This window comes from Ambystoma mexicanum, chromosome 4q, assembly GCF_040938575.1.
Source record: "Ambystoma mexicanum isolate Mex_15411 chromosome 4q, UKY_AmexF1_1, whole genome shotgun sequence".
NCBI lineage: Eukaryota > Metazoa > Chordata > Amphibia > Caudata > Ambystomatidae > Ambystoma > Ambystoma mexicanum.
In genome coordinates, this window is record NC_090928.1 from 1,241,322,839 (window position 1) to 1,241,341,282 (window position 18,444).

General features: G+C 47.1%; 1 protein-coding gene across 4 annotated transcripts in view; it reads left to right on the plus strand.

Annotated features, from left to right (window-relative positions):
- The window catches only part of TJAP1 (tight junction associated protein 1), a 580,368-nt gene that overhangs the window by 390,598 nt on the left and 171,326 nt on the right, over positions 1-18,444 (plus strand). For all 4 annotated transcript variants that reach the window (XM_069608809.1, XM_069608808.1, XM_069608811.1 and 1 more), the window contains one exon: positions 13,534-13,692. In XM_069608809.1, the coding sequence (XP_069464910.1) occupies positions 13,564-13,692 (129 nt within the window). In that variant the 5' untranslated portion in view covers positions 13,534-13,563. The remainder of the gene's footprint in view (positions 1-13,533; positions 13,693-18,444) is intronic.

The window sequence follows — 18,444 nt, forward strand, 5'->3', positions numbered from 1 at the left end:
GTGCTTAAAGCAGTTAATGGGGCAGGAGGGTTCGGAGATTGTCGTGATAAGAATTCAATCTAGTCCGTAGAAGTTTGAATTTTCTTGCAGATGTAGTTCCCTGAAAAGAGCCTATCTGTATCAGAAGATGTTTGAGGAGACTTGGCAAGGTCCCTTACACAATGAAACGTCAAGGATCTGACCGATCCAGGATTGGCAGGGATGTGCAATGCAAGACATTTAGTTGAGTCTGAAGGCGTTAAAGGTTCCTAAATACTTGAAGGGAGTCACTTAGCCCTGTGACCATGCAAAATTAATTGACAAGACCGCATCAGTTTATGCACTCTGAGGGGGATTGATCCTAGACTCACCCGTGAAGGGACTGTTTTATATGTTCTGAGATGTTCTCCAAGATGATGGTTGAGAAAATGTGAACTTGAAGGCCAGTCAAGCCCCTCTGCCGCTCACAGCAACGCCAGGCTGTTCTCATCCCATTCCAAGGCCAGCAGGTCTAGACATCAACCCCTTCGTCCTCCGTATGTGCCTTGCATCTGAAGATTGCAACCTCTGTCAGTGGGGATTAAATGCCTGCTTCTTGAGAAGCAGAGCAGGAACCACCCTCTAACTATTTCAGGAATTGGCTAATGTCACTGAGGCACAAGTGTGAGGCCCCACACAGGACTATCTTCTCTCACCTGTAGAGCAATGACATTTCGGTCTAACCCTACACTATAATAATGGCTATTTTATTATTGATGTTTAGACAAAACATTATTCTACATCTCCTTGATCTGTGACTAAGGGTTTCAAACATCGTTTTGAAAGAGACTATCCATCAACGGTGTGAGAAAAGGTTAAGCATCAGACTTCCCCAGAAGCAACAAGGTGCCATATTGGCTGGGCTCCTTGCCAGATCATCAAATGTTATAGCCCAGTCTCACCTTGACTCCGCTGCCTGCCTCCCAAGACCGAGCACCCACTGCATCTGCTGCAATATTTAGAGTTTCACTAAACTGCCGAGCAGCACAACACATGTATAATCCCACGGTGGTGAAGTTTGATTGGCTAGCCTACTGGTCCAGATTGCACACACCCCACTGCCCCCAATTCCTCTTACCTGACAACTACTTAAACGTATCCATCCATCATTGTCCCCTATTACTGTTACTACCTGGGCACCTCCAACTCCACCACTAGGTTCTTGAGCATAGACTCCCTTGGTCCTGATCACTCTGGTATGCCATTCGCCCTTTGTTTCCGGTAGCTGCATTCCCCTACATGGGTGCTCTTAATTGTTTGTGACTGTGAAACTGCATTTTGTGCACCAGTGCCCCTGTGGAACTGCGATTGGTCACTAGTGGTTGCGTGTAACCCAATTTTGGTTTTAAGTGGACCTGTATTTTGGTCCCTAGGGACCCAGATCGTCCTCGTCCATTTTCAACCCCAACTCTTAACATGCAATTACCCCCTCTCATCCAATATTGTCTCTCTACTGTTCTCATGGTGAGTCCATGCTTGTACCTGCTTGATCTAACACGCCCCTTCCACCGAGTTCACTTTTATCATATCTATGTAATTCACACACTACACAAAAAATATGCTGGCTGTTTCTCTCCTAATTTAATCGATCACTCTGGTCTCCCATGCAGAAATGTTTTCCCTCCTCTTCCTCGTTACGGTCTTCTTCACTCCATCTTGAGCACCGGAACTCCAATTTAAAAAATTAAAAAAAGATACTGCTTTCTGCTTCCTCTGCCTGATTTTCTCCCAGTTGCCTTTGAATTCACTGCTGTATGATTACTTTCTACAACCCGCATACAGTCACGATCATGGCCTCCTTATAGTCACCCTGCAGGCTCTATCCGTCTTCCTGATGCACCCCTTTTTGATTCTCTAGGAGTCTGCAAAGTCCTATAATCACCTCTCTCACCAACTTGAATGCAGGTCTCTTCTCTCTGACCAATCCTTAGGTGCCCTATGTGACCAACCAACCAACCCACATCCATGCAAACTCCCTTTCCCTGGTTTCTTTTTGGCATTCCCCGCTTCCATTGATCCTTTCCATTTGACCACTCACCTGTTCAGTTCAGGGTTGTACCTCTCCCACCAATCTCTCCCTCCCCATCACCCTAACTAAACATGAATTCAAAACGTCGATGCCCTGGCTCCCGACCTATCTGACGTCTACTTACTCTGTCCCCATCCCAGGCATCATCCATCGGCCAGCCACTTTAACTTGGCCCTCTGCTCTCCCTGTGATCACTGCTACCCATCTTGAACCTTTATCCCTGCAAGCATTCGATCTGCTTGGAGATTGTCACTCACCATGTGGCTATAAACGTGTATTAACAAATGATGGGTTGGATGAATGCCTATATTTCCCCAAAACTGAGGAGTTTTCTCAGCGCTCAGAAGCCTGCAGGTCGAGTTGGCGCCTTAGGAAAATTATTTAGAATGGAGTTTCCTTGCCTCAATAAAACTAACAAAGCGATCAGCCAGGATGTCAAAGTAAAAAGTTTTCTGTTGCATGTCCATAGCTCTAATCTGACCCTTGCACTTTAAACACAGCATGATGTGATTAGGATAACCTTCTTTGGCCATACTTTTAAGACTTTAGCCTACTAAATTAGACACAAAGTTCCACATGTGACAAAACAAAGTATACATGTTCAAAAGGTCCCAGAGAAACGGGAATGAATGACTTTTCACTTCCCCTAAAATGTTCCAGAGCTCATACTTTCTAATAATCCAAGATGCTTATTAGGTTCAGCTTCCTTTGAGAAAGCCTGCTGTACCTCGAAACCATGAATCCCAATTCTCCTTACTCCTTAAACTAGTTAAAGGTTTCTTTAGAATGCCTGGTTTACTCTCTTACCAGGATTCACAGTATTTCATTAAGCAATTTCACCTGTCCAAGACCTGGTAAAACTCACCTGACAGGTTCTCAACTGTTCTCACTGTGCCTGTATACTTTCCTGCCAGGACTTCCAGTTCCTATTTTTAGTTCCCATTTGGAATACCTGGTGTACTCTCCTGCCAGGATTTCCAGTATTTCATTAAGCAATTTCACTTTCCTAGGGCCTGGTATATTCTCCTCCCAGGAATCGCCCAGACCTCAAATGGTTTTCCTTTTCTCCAGTATTGGGTCCATGACTGCCCTCTTTTGACAGTTGACAAGATTACTTCAATTTTCTTCTCTGCCTTTCCTCTTGGGTAACTTTATTTGCGTTTTTAACTTTTTGGTTATCTCTAGCCAATGTTTGTTCAACTCCTTGATTTACCTCTGTTGTATTTTCAGTGTTATAACCATTGGTTCTATACACTGCTGGTTCATTTATTTGGCTTCCTTTCCATATACTTTCAATACCATTACTTTTGACAATACCTGTGCATTCTCTTTCCTTTCTGTGGGCTTTTTAATGTCATCATGGCTGATAGAATTATGATATACCATCCAAGAAGAAATCTGCGTTCGGAAGACAAATTCCTGACCTGTATCCCACGGACCAAATGTATCTCAAGAGGAGACAGAGTGTGAATCACTTGATCTCTTCAGGAAGCGATTGAAACCCACATTATTTAAATAAAAATGAAAATCGAACAAAACTAGAACTCCTGCTGCCTTCATTTTTTGGATTCTTGCTTAGTGGTCATCTGCGCCCGAATACGGTTTACTCTGTCTGGTGCGCGTAATAAATCGTTCAAAATCACTATTGGCTTTGGACAATGTTTAATCATTCACTCGGTTTCCTTTCTTTAAACCTTCAATGTCTTTGCTATTGACTGTTGACAATGCTTGTTCGTTCATTTGGTTACTTATCTCCATCATGCGGATGCTCACCTCTACAGCTAGTTCGTGGAATTTGCACTGAAGCACCCCAGTGCCATTATGGCTTCCTTCCAGGGTCACCAGACCTTCATGGTGACTTCTGCGTCCTCTGCTTTGTGATGTGAGAGTTCTGCAGTTTGAACCTCCTCCTTCTAACAGCAACTGCTTGAGCCCCTTTTGGTCGACTCACTGTTTTGTCTTTTACTCTGGAGCTTCTGCTGCTTCCAGCCTTGTGACAGTAGTCTCTTGGACTCGTCGCTGCAGAGTTTCTCTGGTTCTCTCCCGTCTGCTTCTCCTCACCGCACCATTGATACTTCTCGAAGTGTCGGGACCCAAAAGACTCCATCTTCTAGGATCCCTCTCTTTTAAAATTCCCGGTATTGATCACATGATGAAAACAAGTAGTGTGAGTCAGTGGTTTCGCTGAAGAAGTGATCTTCATTACTCGTTTGTTCATCTTCGTCTCAGTATATTTTTCCTGACACACACACAATCGCAATGAAGGGTTTCCCTTAAATCTTCTATCATACAATATAACATACATACAGGGGCTGGTGTAAAGTTACAGTTGTTATTGTGATCCAGGGAGGAATTGTATGTTTCGTTTTCTAATCGAGAAGTCTCCTTTTCCAGGTCTCTTCCCAGGCGGTCCTCCCACAGATAGCCACCCCCAGGGTTTCTGTCAGGTAGCTTCTGCCCTTCCCTGGCCACCTACCAGAGAAGTTAGTGATGTTACCTTCAGGTTCATCCTACATGGCACTGGTACCTCCTACCATCGCTTCTCTTCAGCCTTTCTAGTAAAAAGCCTTTTCCCTGCCTGCTTCAAATTAGTATTTTGTATTTGTACCGGGGGAGAGGGGTAGTTACATAGCGCAGAGCTAGCTAGGCAGCAACAGAGTGCTATACATGGCATTGAACTAAGGAGCAGGGTTACAGAGTGTGGCATGCAATGTTCCGGCCATGGAGAATGGATGTGGTAAGGGAATACAAAGAGCCTTGGTGGCATTTAGTTATTGACTGATGGGCAACTCCCTGAGTTCCTTTCTAAACTGCTATAGTGTTGCCGCAGTCTAAATGAGATCTTTGACCCACTTGAGCTTGAGCAATTTAGAGCTAGGTGTAGGCAGGTGTGCAAAAGGTGGTTGCTGTATCTGTGATGCAGGCAGTCCTTTCTGGCTTGGATGGGAAGACAGTGCAGCTCCCGTAGGATGGGAGAAGTATGGTTGCATTTCTTGTTTCCAATTGAGTTGTTGGGCAGCCCCAAGTGGGGCCGGGTCAGTCAACGGAACACCAGTGAGGGTCTTTCCCCCAATGATGTGGGAGATTCGAAGGGCCTGAACTGTGGTTCTGAAGTCCTTCCGGAAAAGGTTTCAATCGCATCAAGGTGTTCGGGACCGTTTGTAGATATGTTGTCAGAAGGGAGAGAACATGCTCTATAGTGATTCTGAGGGTTGCATCTCTTACTCGCACAGTCCTCAACTGTGTGGGCATTTACCTCCAGACATTTTACATGAAACCCTCAGCCCCCTGCTGTTCCCCTCCCTATGCTCCGAGAACACATGAAAGGGGGGGGGGGTGCTCTCTCCCTGGCCTCCTTCCACTCATGTGGACCCTCCCACCTTCACCCCACCACCTGGCCACTTACCTCCTTTGGGACCACTGTGTCCCGCATTCCATCATGTGCGGCTATCACAACTCTGACGTTGGCCCTCCTGCCGGAAACCCAGCTCTCCCTCAAAGATGCACAGGTATACACACACGCACTCACGTCATGCTGCTTTATTACACGGCAGTAGGGGTACTGTAAAGATTCATGCCGCAGTTGCAGCACAGTAAAGATATGTCACAACCGCTGTATTTTGGCAGTTGGGGGCTAGGTGAGGTGTGTACCTGTCAAGGTGCATATCGTTTATCCACTTTTTAATGGTATTCTACTTAGATGGGCAACTGAGTAGGACAAATTCCATCTTTATGGGATTGAGCTTCAAGTATACAATTGACATGAAAGCTTGGAAGGAAGTGAGGCAATTCTGAGGTGAGAGATAGCCTGGGTACCACTGAACTTAAGGTATAGTTGGGGTATTGTCTGTAGTAGAGTGACAAGTCGGGGTCATTGACAAGTGATACCATTGGCTCCATGCAAAGATTACAGATCACTGGGGAGAGTATTTAACCTTGTTTGTTTCCACAGATGATTGGCTTTCTTCCTGTCCGAGGGTTATGGTGCAAACTACTTTAGAAATGTGCCTGAGAAGCCCATTCTGTTCACGAGAAAGCTGGTCAGTAAGGTGATTGAGCACGGCTGGTCAGTAAGGTGTTTGAGCACGGCTGGTCAGTAAAGTGTTTGAGCACGGCTGGTCAGTAAAGTGTTTGAGCACGGCTGGTCAGTAAAGTGTTTGAGCACGGCTGGTCAGTAAGGTGTTTGAGCACGGCTGGTCAGTAAAGTGTTTGAGCACGGCTGGTCAGTAAGGTGTTTGAGCACGGCTGGTCAGTAAGGTGTTTGAGCACGGCTGGTCAGTAAGGTGTTTGAGCACGGCTGGTCAGTAAGGTGTTTGAACACGGCATAGAAGTCCCGGAGGCATGAGTCACCTTTGTCCCATGATTTGAACAGCGTCATCTAGAACCTGTGTGGTGACTTTTTCAGTGCTACGATTGGGTCTTAACCCAAATGTCATTTGCGAATGCCGCCATGTATGGTAATCTGATTGTGGAGTTGGTTGGAAACTGCCTTCTCTGATTCTTTTTTTGTTTGTTTTCGTTTTCTCCAATGAATGGTAGGCTATTGATCAGTCATTAGTTTACAAGATAGTCTTTGTTCAATGTGTTTTGCCCATAAGTACATACATTCCTCGATCGTCATCCTTCTTGTACTTTTGATGGCCTTTTGATACTGTTGACCCACATCTCTTTCCGTCATTCTCTCTCCATCATTCTCTCTCATCATCCAAGACACAAGTCTTCTAGCTTCTTAACACTTACTGATACATTTCCAGCAGATCGAGAATGAACACTGGTGATGGCTGTATGGTTTAGAATTGATCATAAACCTTTGGCATTCCAGACAATCATTCTTTGCCTGCCAAACCATTGCAGAAAGGGGAAAGACCATATGCAAATCAGGCTTGGTCACACCCCCAAAGCGGCAGTCCAGCCAAAACTGCTAGGTCACAAATCTCATCTGCATGAGACCACATGCAACCCCAGACATGTTTCGGCATCATCCGTGAGATGTAGCTTTGGTCTCTAGGGCCAGTCCGACCTTCCAGTGGCAGTTCTTTGAGGTTTTGTCTTGGACCAGCTACTCTTCACCTCTACAATGCCTTGCTTAACAAAAGTGCCAGTCTTCAGTTTCTCCTTCTGCCTATTTACTGCCGATACCCAGATCACATAATCTTTTCTACCTTTTTCTCTGACCTCTCCTACCTCCAATTGTTTTGCAGCTTTACACCGCTTGATTGCATTTTGCTGTCTTATGCTCAATTCCTCTTAGACCAGATTCATCTATTTACCTGCTCATCGTGCACTACCACTCCTTTCCACTTCTACATCCTTTCCCTGGACCCCTCACACCATCCTCCAAGGATCCAACCTTGGAGGATCGCTGCCGAAGATCCAATCTTCGGCAGCGATCTAAACTTCACCATTCATCACTTCAACTTAAACTGCTGCAAGACTAGACCATGATCTAAAAAGAATATGCTACCTTCTCACCAACTGAAACTTGTACCTCAACCCTTGTACTGCACCATCTCCGTCACTGCTTTAGCCTACTCCTGGGTCTCCTTGGCACAACTCAACAAAATTACAAACTTCACTACTGGCTCTCGGGACAACCTCCTCCATGCCTCTCCCACTCCATGATGGCAGGCTCTCCATGCAACACCATCCCTTATCACTTGTTCTTCTCATCCTTCAATTTATCAATTGACTAACCCCCTTAACTAACTCCATCACCAGCGAGGACCCTTTTTTTTTTTAAACCCTTCTCTGACACCCCTGACCCCCCCCATCACCAACTCTACCACCATCGCCATCTTCAAATCTGCCCTTAAATTCCATGTCCTTTCCTTTCAAGGACACTATTCTTAGATGGCCCATATCCAAGCTTGCATCTCTGGGGCCACTAACAACACGGGCAAGCTGTTTAAAATATGCAAGGAACTCACCAATCCTACTGCAGTCTCCACCTCTCCCTTGCCATCCCTGACCCTCTGTAATTTCCTAGCCTCCCACTTCTTAGCCAAAACCCAGGACATCCTGTCCTCTCTCTCCTCCCTCCCCAGCTGTTGGGCCTCCCTTCCCACCCCTCTCCCCTTCCCTCCTACTCTCTTTTTCGCCCATAGCACAGGATGAGTTCTGTAGACAAGTCCTCCCTATGCACGTCTCCTCCAAACCGGTACTCCCCTGCTCCTCCAGAACTATAAAGGACAACATTGCCTCTGTTGCGCCAGCTTTGCCCAATTTCTGTGATCACTCCTTGGCCACAAGTTCCTTTCCGCTACCCTTCAAGCACTCCCTTGTGCGTCCCCTCCTCAAAAAGCCCTCTGCCGACACCTCCTGCCCGGCTACCTACCGCCCTATCTCCATTACCCTGTTCCTGGGCAAACTCCTGGAGAAGCTGGTCCTCTCCCAACTGATCCAACACACTGAATCTGTTGGCTGTCTCCACAACCGCCAGTCTGGCTTCGGAGCAGCCAGAGGCATAATCTGCTCTACTGAACAGCTGTGAAGACTTGCTCTCAATTCTAACTCTCCATCCGTTCTTATCCTTCTGGAGCTTTCCTCTGCCTTCGACACAGTCAATCATGCCACCCTGACAAATCAGCTCAGTGACTCCCTTGGCATCATGGCCTGGCACTGGGCTGGTTGACCTCCTTCCTCTCCGACCGACCGACCGACCTCCCTCCGGTCCAACTGGGCCCCTTTCTCTCCCCTATCACACTGTCCACCTGCGGCGTCCCACAAGGCTCAATCTTCTCGCTGTGGCCATTCAACATCTACCTTACCGGTTTGGCCCATATGATCCCCTCATGCTCCCCTCACTTCCAGTGTTCTGCAGATGGCACTCGGCTCTCCTTCAAGCTTCACTCTTCCTCCGCTCTCATCCCTGAATGTCTGCTATTCAGGCATGGTACGCTGCCAGTGATCTCTGCCTTAATGCCAGGAAGACTAAGATTCTTCTCATTGGGACCCCAGTTCCCACCTACCCTCTGACCGCCCTCTATGGGTCCTCTCCCCTTACCCTTGAGGTGATCCTCGACTCCTCTCTCCAGCTCTCCTCTCATCGTGGACCTTGCCAAGAAGGCCCATTATCAACTGGACCTCTGCAAAGGCATTCTCCCTTTCCTCACCTCCCCCCAGAAACTCAATGTCTCCAGAGCTCTGGTCCTCTCTAGGCTAGACTACTGTAACAGCCTCTTCCTCAATCTTCCCTTATCCTCCCTTTGCTCGCTTCAACTAATACAGAATAGGACTGCAAGATTTATCTTTAGCCTCAAGCCCAGGGACCGCATTTCTCCAGCCCTAAAATCTCTACACTGGCTCCCGGTTTCTGCTAGGATCAAGTTAAAGACACTCTGGATCATCCACAAGGCGTTCTGGGGCCTGGGACCCCGCTACATCCCTCTCCCTCTCCCTCCCTAAATACCTCCCTGCTAGAGCCCTTTGTCTTCTAACTCTATGCAGATCAGAAGCAGAGTGGGGGTAGATCTTTATCCTCCGCAGGAGCCTCCCTCTGGAACTGTCTCCCTGCCCCTGTCGGGCTTGAGCCTGATCTCCTTCATTTCCGGAAGCTCCTCAAGACCCTCCTTTTCTCTTCTTTCTACCCTACCCCGTCCCCTGCCCCTGTGCCCTGCTAACACCCCTGTCTGCCGATATGGCTGGCTGCCTGGTTCCCTCTGAGTTCTACAGGGCACCAGGCCCCCCTTCTAGACCACCCCCCTTCTCACACTTAGCACGTGGATATGGACCCCATGCAATCCCTGGCCATTGCCCTCCTGGCCTCCCCTTAGCAATTCCACCCCCACACCCTTGCAACTTCTTGTTACTGCATTTTCTCGATCCGAATGTCACAAGTCCTAGTAGGACAGTTATTGTTAGCTTTCTCCCTTGTTCCCCCCACCCCTTTTTGTCTTGTGTCTCCTTCAACCACCATTTGTTGTATAGGCGCATTACAAATATCCATTAATAAATAAATATAATTACCCAGCAAATAGGCTCACTCCAGTAAAGCCTTCCTCTCCCCGGTCGTCTCTCTGATTCTAGGTATATTCATGATTATCCACACATTCTTCCTGACCTTCAGCTGTGCTTATCTGACCAAGCGGCCAACTGCTGTCCCCAGTGGCCGCAAACTTGCCACATCTTCCACTGACAGCCAAATAAATCTCCCATAATAAACATCCACAATGTAGTGTTAAGCCATGCATTTGGGGGCAGACTTTGCTCAGCATTTGCAGCATGAAGAGCTCTGGTCATAACTGGCCAAGCGATAAAATGAGCATATTCTCTGACCTCTGTCACGGTTTATATTACACGGCACACAACCACTAGGGACCTCCTTCCCCTACAATGGATGTGGCACACAATAAAGCACTTGTTATTTAAACTACAGATTCTTTCTCAGTAGGCCTCCAACCCGTCTCGCACCCAACCTCCACAAACACCCCATGTCACAATGGACTAGGAACCAGGCCGGTGTGTATCAATAGGATATTTATTATATAATGAAAAAGGAAAATGAAAACAATTTCACAGCGCCCAATGTTGTGGCAACACAAAATGCAATAATCTCTACAACTCAATTGGATTAAGATATCCTATTACAATTCACAGTTCTTTAATGGCAAAGCAGAAAAAGAACAATGTTTACAAAGGAATAGCACCCACGGTTTAGCACCAAATTTCCCCCTCATCCCCCAGCTGCAACACTCACCCCCAAACATCAGCAAAACTTGATTCCTTTGAATGGAAGGCAGTGGCAAGGAGTAGGAATAGAGAGAGAACAAATCTGATTTGGGGTAAAGCCCACCACCACAAGATGGGAAGCTAGCAAATTAAGTGAAAAACCTGTATTTTGGAGCAAAATGGCAGAATGGGATTTTGAGTATTATTCACAACTGCTACTGCTGCTAGTGGACAGAATGAAAGGAAATTCGTATTGCTTACACTTTAGGAGATTGGGAAAATGTATAGACTACTAATCAGCACACCAGGGCAAAAATAGAAATGAAGTGGGAAAATCGGTTATGGAAGAAAGCAAATGCAAAAGGGAAAAATACAGTGGCAAATGGGAATTTGTTTACATTGGGTTTACAATGACAGGCAGCTCAGCAAAGGGGTTTACCTTACAAATAGGAAAATGTGGGTTGAAAAGGACAGAGGCACATAACAGGTAGACTTCTAGGCAAAAGGGATTGCTCACAATGGAACAACTGTTTGGGGTTTAATAAGACGGATGCAAATGGGAATTCATTTGGTAATGCACACAGTACACGGACAAATTCGGTTTTCTGTTACAAGGAGATTAATTCTTTTGAGGCAACACCTTAATGAATATAATAATTCAGTACAACACCGGATACAAGATGGTTAATTTCAAATTTCAACAATCTTGTACTGTTAATATCAATGGGGGATTTAATTGATTCACTTAAAAAAATAAATACTAAGGATTTACACAGACAACTGAGAGGTTTTCCAAAGGAGATCTACTAACATACACAGGCTAATAATAGATTATTCTATGGGAAGGTAACTGGATTACACTGGCGGCTTTTGTGGATTTCAATGGGTGAAATATTGGATGCAATGCTACAAAAATGAAGGGCTTATGCAATTTAGGGCTAGGGATATGCTACTTACAAAGCAAGCCTTGGTTTGGGATTCAGGAAAGCCAGCTGAATCTCAGGACACTCTGGACAACTAGTGCAAGGGGTCTGGTCACTGCACTCAAGGATGGTAAGGTTCACCCCCCCTTCTCTCCGTCCTTCTCCTGTCTCCCCGGATTTTGGTGAGTCTGTCTCTTACCTAGTACAGTCCCCCTTATATAGCATGAATGACATCACGATGCATGTCTCGGGAGGATAGCTCAGGGGCAACGTGCTCGCCTTGGAAGCAAGACAACCTGTCTGGGGGTGCGTCTGAGGTGACCCTGCCCACCTTGTCTGGGGGACATTGCTGGTGGCCCTGCCCACCCTGTCTGGGGATTATTTATTTATTTATTTGCATTTGTTAAGCGCACAGCAACTCGGAGGCATTGTGGCGCTAGTTACAGACAGTTCACATAGTTACAGAATGAAGGAACAATTGCAGTCATAACAATTAGTCATAGGTGGCCCTGCCCACACTGTCTGGGGCTAGTGGGTGGTGCCCCAGAGCACCTTGTTTAGGGGCTGACGGTGGTGCCCAAGCACACCTTGTCTGGGGGCAGTCAAGGGTAGGGAAGTTCACCACCTGTACACTGTCAGCAGCCACTGCTGGGCCTGTTGGAAAAGTGTCCATTTAGTGGCCCAGGGATGGGTGTAATTTCGTCCTTGCATAGTGAGTGCAGTTTCTGAAACGTGAGTGCAAGATCAGGAGGGTTGAAGTTGGCATCAGTTCGGTAACATACAGATGATCGAGTGCTAATGCAACTGCCTGCCACCGCATGGCAGCTCTGGTTTTAGGAAGGAGCGTGTGTAAAGGTCCTTGGGGCATACCCATTGCTAGGTGCATGGAGTACCGAATGAGAGTCTGCTCTACTGTATCACTTGAGGGAAGTCCCCTCCCGATTGGTGCAGGAGCTGGCTTTAAGGGGTGTCGGCTTCTGGGGTGCTAGAGAGAACTGTCCCATGCAGCTGTCTTTTTAATACATGCCCTTCTCCCGATTGCCACACAGGTAATTGCTCACACGCCCAGGCTGCATTCAGATGTCTGTGTAAGACCTCGGGCTAGGATCTGATCCCTACCTGTTTGCAATGTTTTTAGTCTTTGCCCTCTCACCGTGCTAGTCGTGCTTCTATTCCTCCGCCTCGCTCTCTGAATGTCTTTCTCAGATATAATCACTTAACCTGCTTTCATAGTGCCTTATAAATGTGCAGCACACTGCTTTAAAGCATTAGAGGGTGACCGTGCCAGAGGGCCCACACCACAAGCCGCTGCTCAGCCCCTCTAAAGAACGAAGCCCAATCCCCCAGCTGCAAACCCGCACAACCCATGTGTATTCTTGTGGAAACGATGTAATCATTCACATTTGTTTTCAATGCACTTTACTTTCTCGCGGCAGTGACTCCCACTGTGTCTCTCTGATGACGATGGACAAGCAATCAATAATGTCTTCCAGTGATGGCGAGTGCTGTCTGTAATGGGTACTGCCTCTGAAGTAGAACCGGCCTTTCCCAAAGAGCTGGATCAATACTTTGCTAGAGGCCATGCTCCCTTCATCCATTCATGCATGTATCTGCAGTTATATATAGACATGTGTGTGTCGATTCCTGTGACGCTGCAGAGGATGGTCCGGATGGGATGGTGGCAGTGTGCTATTGGTGAGCTGTAGGCACAGTCCTGTTCCTTCATGGTCCGAGCGGCACCTACCTCTATTCTGCTGCTGTTATCATTCTGAATTGCTGTGCCATGCAGGATTAGATATAGGCTGTTGGGTTTTGGGAATAGTGCATTCTTTCAGCGTCGGATGCCCTAGGATCCAGTGGAATGTGTGTTGTGACTCTTACCTTTGCTTTTGGCAGGCAACGTGTTTCTGGGTCAAACCAGGGAGGATGATGAGCTCGGGTCCCACCAAGAAGCCGTACCGGAAGGCGCCACCACAGCACAGAGAGACCCGACATGACCCTCCAATACTCCGTGGTGACCAGGATGGGGAGGCTGTACCAGTTGAGCCGTACCAGGTAACTGATTCTAAATTCACACGGGGCAGGGCACTTTTCTGCCGACGAACATGTTTCAGTAAAAATAAGGCTGAGGAGTCCAAACGGGCCAAGAGAGCTGCGGTGGGGAGCATTAACTGTTCCTCTTCGTGGTCCCTGACCTCGAGCAATGACAAAGACATGGCGGGATACAGCACAGAGGGCAGCTACAGAGATCGAGCGACGCCACCTGCTCTCCTCCACCGTGTAAGATCGTTGAGGAGCTGCAGCAAGCCAAGCAAGCCAGATTGCCACATGGGACTGGGTCATTTTCGGAGCAGAAGTGAAGAGAAACTGTCACTTTCAGCAGATGAAGATGGTGGGAGTTCTCCCTGTCCCTATAAAAGCCGGAGCCTTGAGCGATGTCTTGTGTTTAAAGAGACTGCTGAGGTCTTAGCACCAAGAAAGACCAAGAGGATTCCAAACCTTCTACCCCTGAAAAGCATCCTGAAGCAGCCAGGCCTCCTTGAGGTGCATCCTGACAGAACAGCAGAGAAGCAGACAAGAGGGCACAGTTCAGGAAGACGAAGCTCCCCTCACATGTCACCTGGCCGAAGAGAGAGACTTTCGCCGGAGCCGAGTGCATCTCTGGATGGGGTCAGTTTAACTTCCCCAACCAAGAGACGACCAAAAGCAAGCCCAGATAAAGCCAAGTTTTCTCAGTTCCTGGATGAGATCACATCCAGGGTCCTGAGTCCTACTGACCTCCATGGCCTTGGTGCTTCCGATTGCCATGGACGTGGTGGTGGAAGCAGTGGTGCAGAATCCCCTTCATCACCACGGGATTCTACACCCGAAGGGCAGAGGGGAAGGCGGTCAGAGCGGAGCAAACCGGATGCAGAAAAAAGCCCCCGGATGCCCCGCAAGAAGATGGAACCACAGAAAGCTCGATCAGATAGTAGTGAGAGCAGGAAAAAAACCTCATCTGAACATGAGGAATACCGCTACGGGGCCAGAAAACCGGCACTGCAGAAGATCGGAGGGAAACCCTTCCAAGCGAATTGGGTTTCAACAAATCAGGACAAAGTGGAATTGCAACAGCAAGCACAGCTGAAGCAGCCACGAGAAATGGGCAGAGATGAACGAAACCGGGCTAGTCGAGGGACCCAAAGTGTATTTGTGCAGAATGCTCAGGCCAAACATGGCCCAAAGCCACAGGACTGCAGCTTCGTCGACACTGAGTCTCTGTCCTCTTTGTCACACTGGAGCCCAGAGGAGGCAAACCAACCATCCAGTAGCTCCCCCTCCGTCAACGTGACGCTGCTTACGGTAGGTGTTAACACCAGCCCTCCTTCCCCTCATGTGCCTGTGCAAAGTAAGCAGCAACTGGTTTCCCATCTCTTTCCCATTGCTCCTGGAGGCTTGTGGCTTGACTGTATGCAGTCTGTATGACTGTACTGCGTCCCCATCGCTGTACTCCACCTGTATGACTGTGTTCCTTGAATGAAAAAACGCACTGAAAAGATGTGCTCCATTTAAACAACTGTACTATATTTGACTGACCGCATACCATTGAATAGCTGGACTCCAGTACCAGAACTATCTTGCAGTGAAAGGTTGATTGTTGGCTAGAGCTGCGTTACACATCCAGGACCAATATGTATACATGTGAGGAAAGCTTGGGGGGGAGGGGGTACAAATATTGGTTGACGTTTTGTAGCATCACCAAATTGGTTCAGGTGGAGTATAGCATTGTAGTGAAAGGAGGTGCTTTTGAAAGCTAGCATCTTTATTTCCTGTCCTCGATCCCCCATGAAAGCTAAGATCGTATGTTGCCCAATATCGGGTGTGAGTAGCTTGTCCAGTCCTGGATTTATCTTTGTTTTAGTTTGGATTTGTTACGGGATTTCAAGTACCGGATACAAAAATTACAGGACTGGATTAACTACTTGGGCCTGAAATAAGGGCGCTTGAGATCTTTATCCCAAATGTTTAGGTTCTCATGTCCGGTCAAATCTGCCCTTTATTCAACCCTTTCAGTTTAGAGATATAAAAGCACAAAACTCTGATTTTCAAGACACCTGTTTTCCTTAAAGCAAAACTCTGTGAACATCTGAGCAGTAGACTTCATCTTAGGTTATGAATGCAAACAGCAAATCCACGGCTGAAACAAATGCAACCCCCACAGTCATCAATAGCCATCACTTATTCAGTGATGCTTGTGCATTGAAGGCGAAACTCGGCGCTACGCATTTCATTATCAACAGGTAGTAGTTCCCTGTTACAAAGCCCCCCAAGCCCTGCTCCCCCTTCCCCGCCGCCTGGACAGAAGGGGAATGTATGTGCATGTTCCCTCAATTATGTCTTGGGAAAATATGCTTTCTGATCTTGGTGATGCATCAAGTTGGCATGCCCCCTTCTCCCCCTCCACACCACACAACCTGGTTTGTGGAGACATCTGGCACCCTTGGTTATTGGTGCCCTCAGCAGGTGTCTTGCCTTCTCCTTGACATAGCCCTGCACACACCTTTCTAGAAGGCCAATTAAAGGATGACTGACTAGTCTAGTCTTTACCCTGGTGGTCACAATAAGCACCTCGTAGTCTGGTGCCTGCCTCTAAAAGGTCATATATGTGGTGAAAGCAGATCCGGGTCCCATTGCCTTCTCTCATTGCAACACTTAATCTGATTGGTTAAAGGGAAATTGCCCACCTTTGACTCTGATATGACTTCGCAGGAATTTGTGTTGCCACTGCTTTAACCCTGCGGACCTAACACGTGAATAACACTATCCTGCAATAAATGTACAGTTAATATAAATCATTAAACAGTTTCTCTGAAGTAGAATAAAGGCTTGCATTGGTGTTGCTGAAATGACATGGGGCGGCTGCAGTTATGATTGCTTGTAACACAGGCAATTCTGTTGCAAATCAGTTCCTGTGCCATTGGATCTGTTGAGATGGATTTTTAGAATGTGGCCTGGCGGACTTATTTTAGGATGCAACCCTAGTTATAGTGAACAGGGAACTATGAGAGGTAACCCAAACCCCAATCAGTACACATGGTGAGCGGTCCTGGCCATTCTCAAGGGAGTGCGAGTTCGGTCCACAATGAGCGCACACAGTGAAGCACACAATAATTAAATTTAGACAAGAATGTGTCCAAATACAAATATTTATTCTAGGCCTTTACATGCACAAAAACATGAAACCAGCAGGTGATATTGTGCAATACTCAACAATAAACATATATACATTCAACATATGTTCATAAAATGCTTTCAGTGACTTATTTAACTCACACGGTAAGTAAATTAATGCAGTAAAGATGGAACCAAAAGTTAATTTACCTAACGTCAGCAGTCCAATCCCTAAGACGAATGGGGCTTGTGCCTGAAAGTGACAGGAGCTACAAGCCTCTCCCCAGAACGTAAACTCTGTAGGTAAGTTCTAATTGTGCTTGTGTAGGTGAGGAATACATTCAAGTAGGTTACTAGGTAAGTAAATTGTGTTCTTATCTTGCAGATGATATTGCCCAGGTTTGATGACCAAACGGCAGTGGAACGGAGGATAAGATTGGGGATCGGCCCCTTTGTATTCTATGCAGGACAGGGGGAGACAATTGCTTTGCATTTACTTAGCCCCCGGACTCTGATTTTCCCAGATGACTTTGGTTAGGAGTGTGGAGGTCGCCCGTTATTGGATTTTCTTCTGTTGGTTCTGGTGAGAGATGCCCGGGAGCTGCGGGTGTAAGGATTCTTCCGGTCAGATCTAGATGCGAGATGCAATCCCTGGTGATGAAGAAATGCCAGATTCACTGATGCAGGCCTCTTAGGACACTCCACAGGACGAGGGGAGGTGCGTTCCAGCGCGACGGCCGCTGCACAGACTGTGTTTGAAGAAGCTTCTCTAGAACTGGATCACGTGATGCTGGGATGCTGAAATTTAGAGGAGAGGTGACTTGTACCACAAGCATGGCCACCGCCAAAGATCCAGGTGCAACCACGGAATGGCAACTCTTCTGGTGTGGTAGCGCATGTGATAGCTGATCATTCCACCAGTGTTCCAGGGACACTTCTGAAGGCTTAGGACAGCTGGATCCTCGAGGGCATTGAGACTAATTGGTCGTCCAAGGGCTGAAGCACTGCTCAGCGTCTTCAGAGATACGAGTAGATCAACAGGTTATCCGGGTTAGATGCAGGAAGGGATGCCAGGCCTCTTCAGGAGTCTTCTTTGGCTCTTCAGTCGGCTGTTTGTCTATGAGGGATTCTTGGCTACAACACTGATCTGATGAGAAAGCTGCAGGAGGAAGCCTCCTCTTATCCAAAATCAAGTCTTGAAGCAAGTCCAAGTCCACCAATGGCAAGGATCTGCACCATTCAAACAGCCATTAGTTGTCCAAACAGACGGTTTCACTCATGTCCCACACCTAGAGACTCTGGCACCACAGTAGTGAAATGGGACTAGGTAGTCCCACCCACTTTCTGGGTGAAGCACACACACAGGCAGCACTAGCAGCAGCTTGGCTGGGCAAATGTATGGACTTGGCAATGCAGGAATGCGGCCAAACTACAATGTGGTCAGAGAACAAGTGACAATCTTGTGGCAAAGCCATTTTAGGGCACAAGCCACATTTAGTAGCCATGCACGGTAAACCCGAATCTGCACACTAGAAATAACATGCACATTGTTAAAATATAAATATATATATATATGCAGCTTGTCTTTAGGCACATATATAAGAAAGCTAAAATCCCAACTGTAAACCGTTGGGAGATTGCACTGCATTGTAAGAT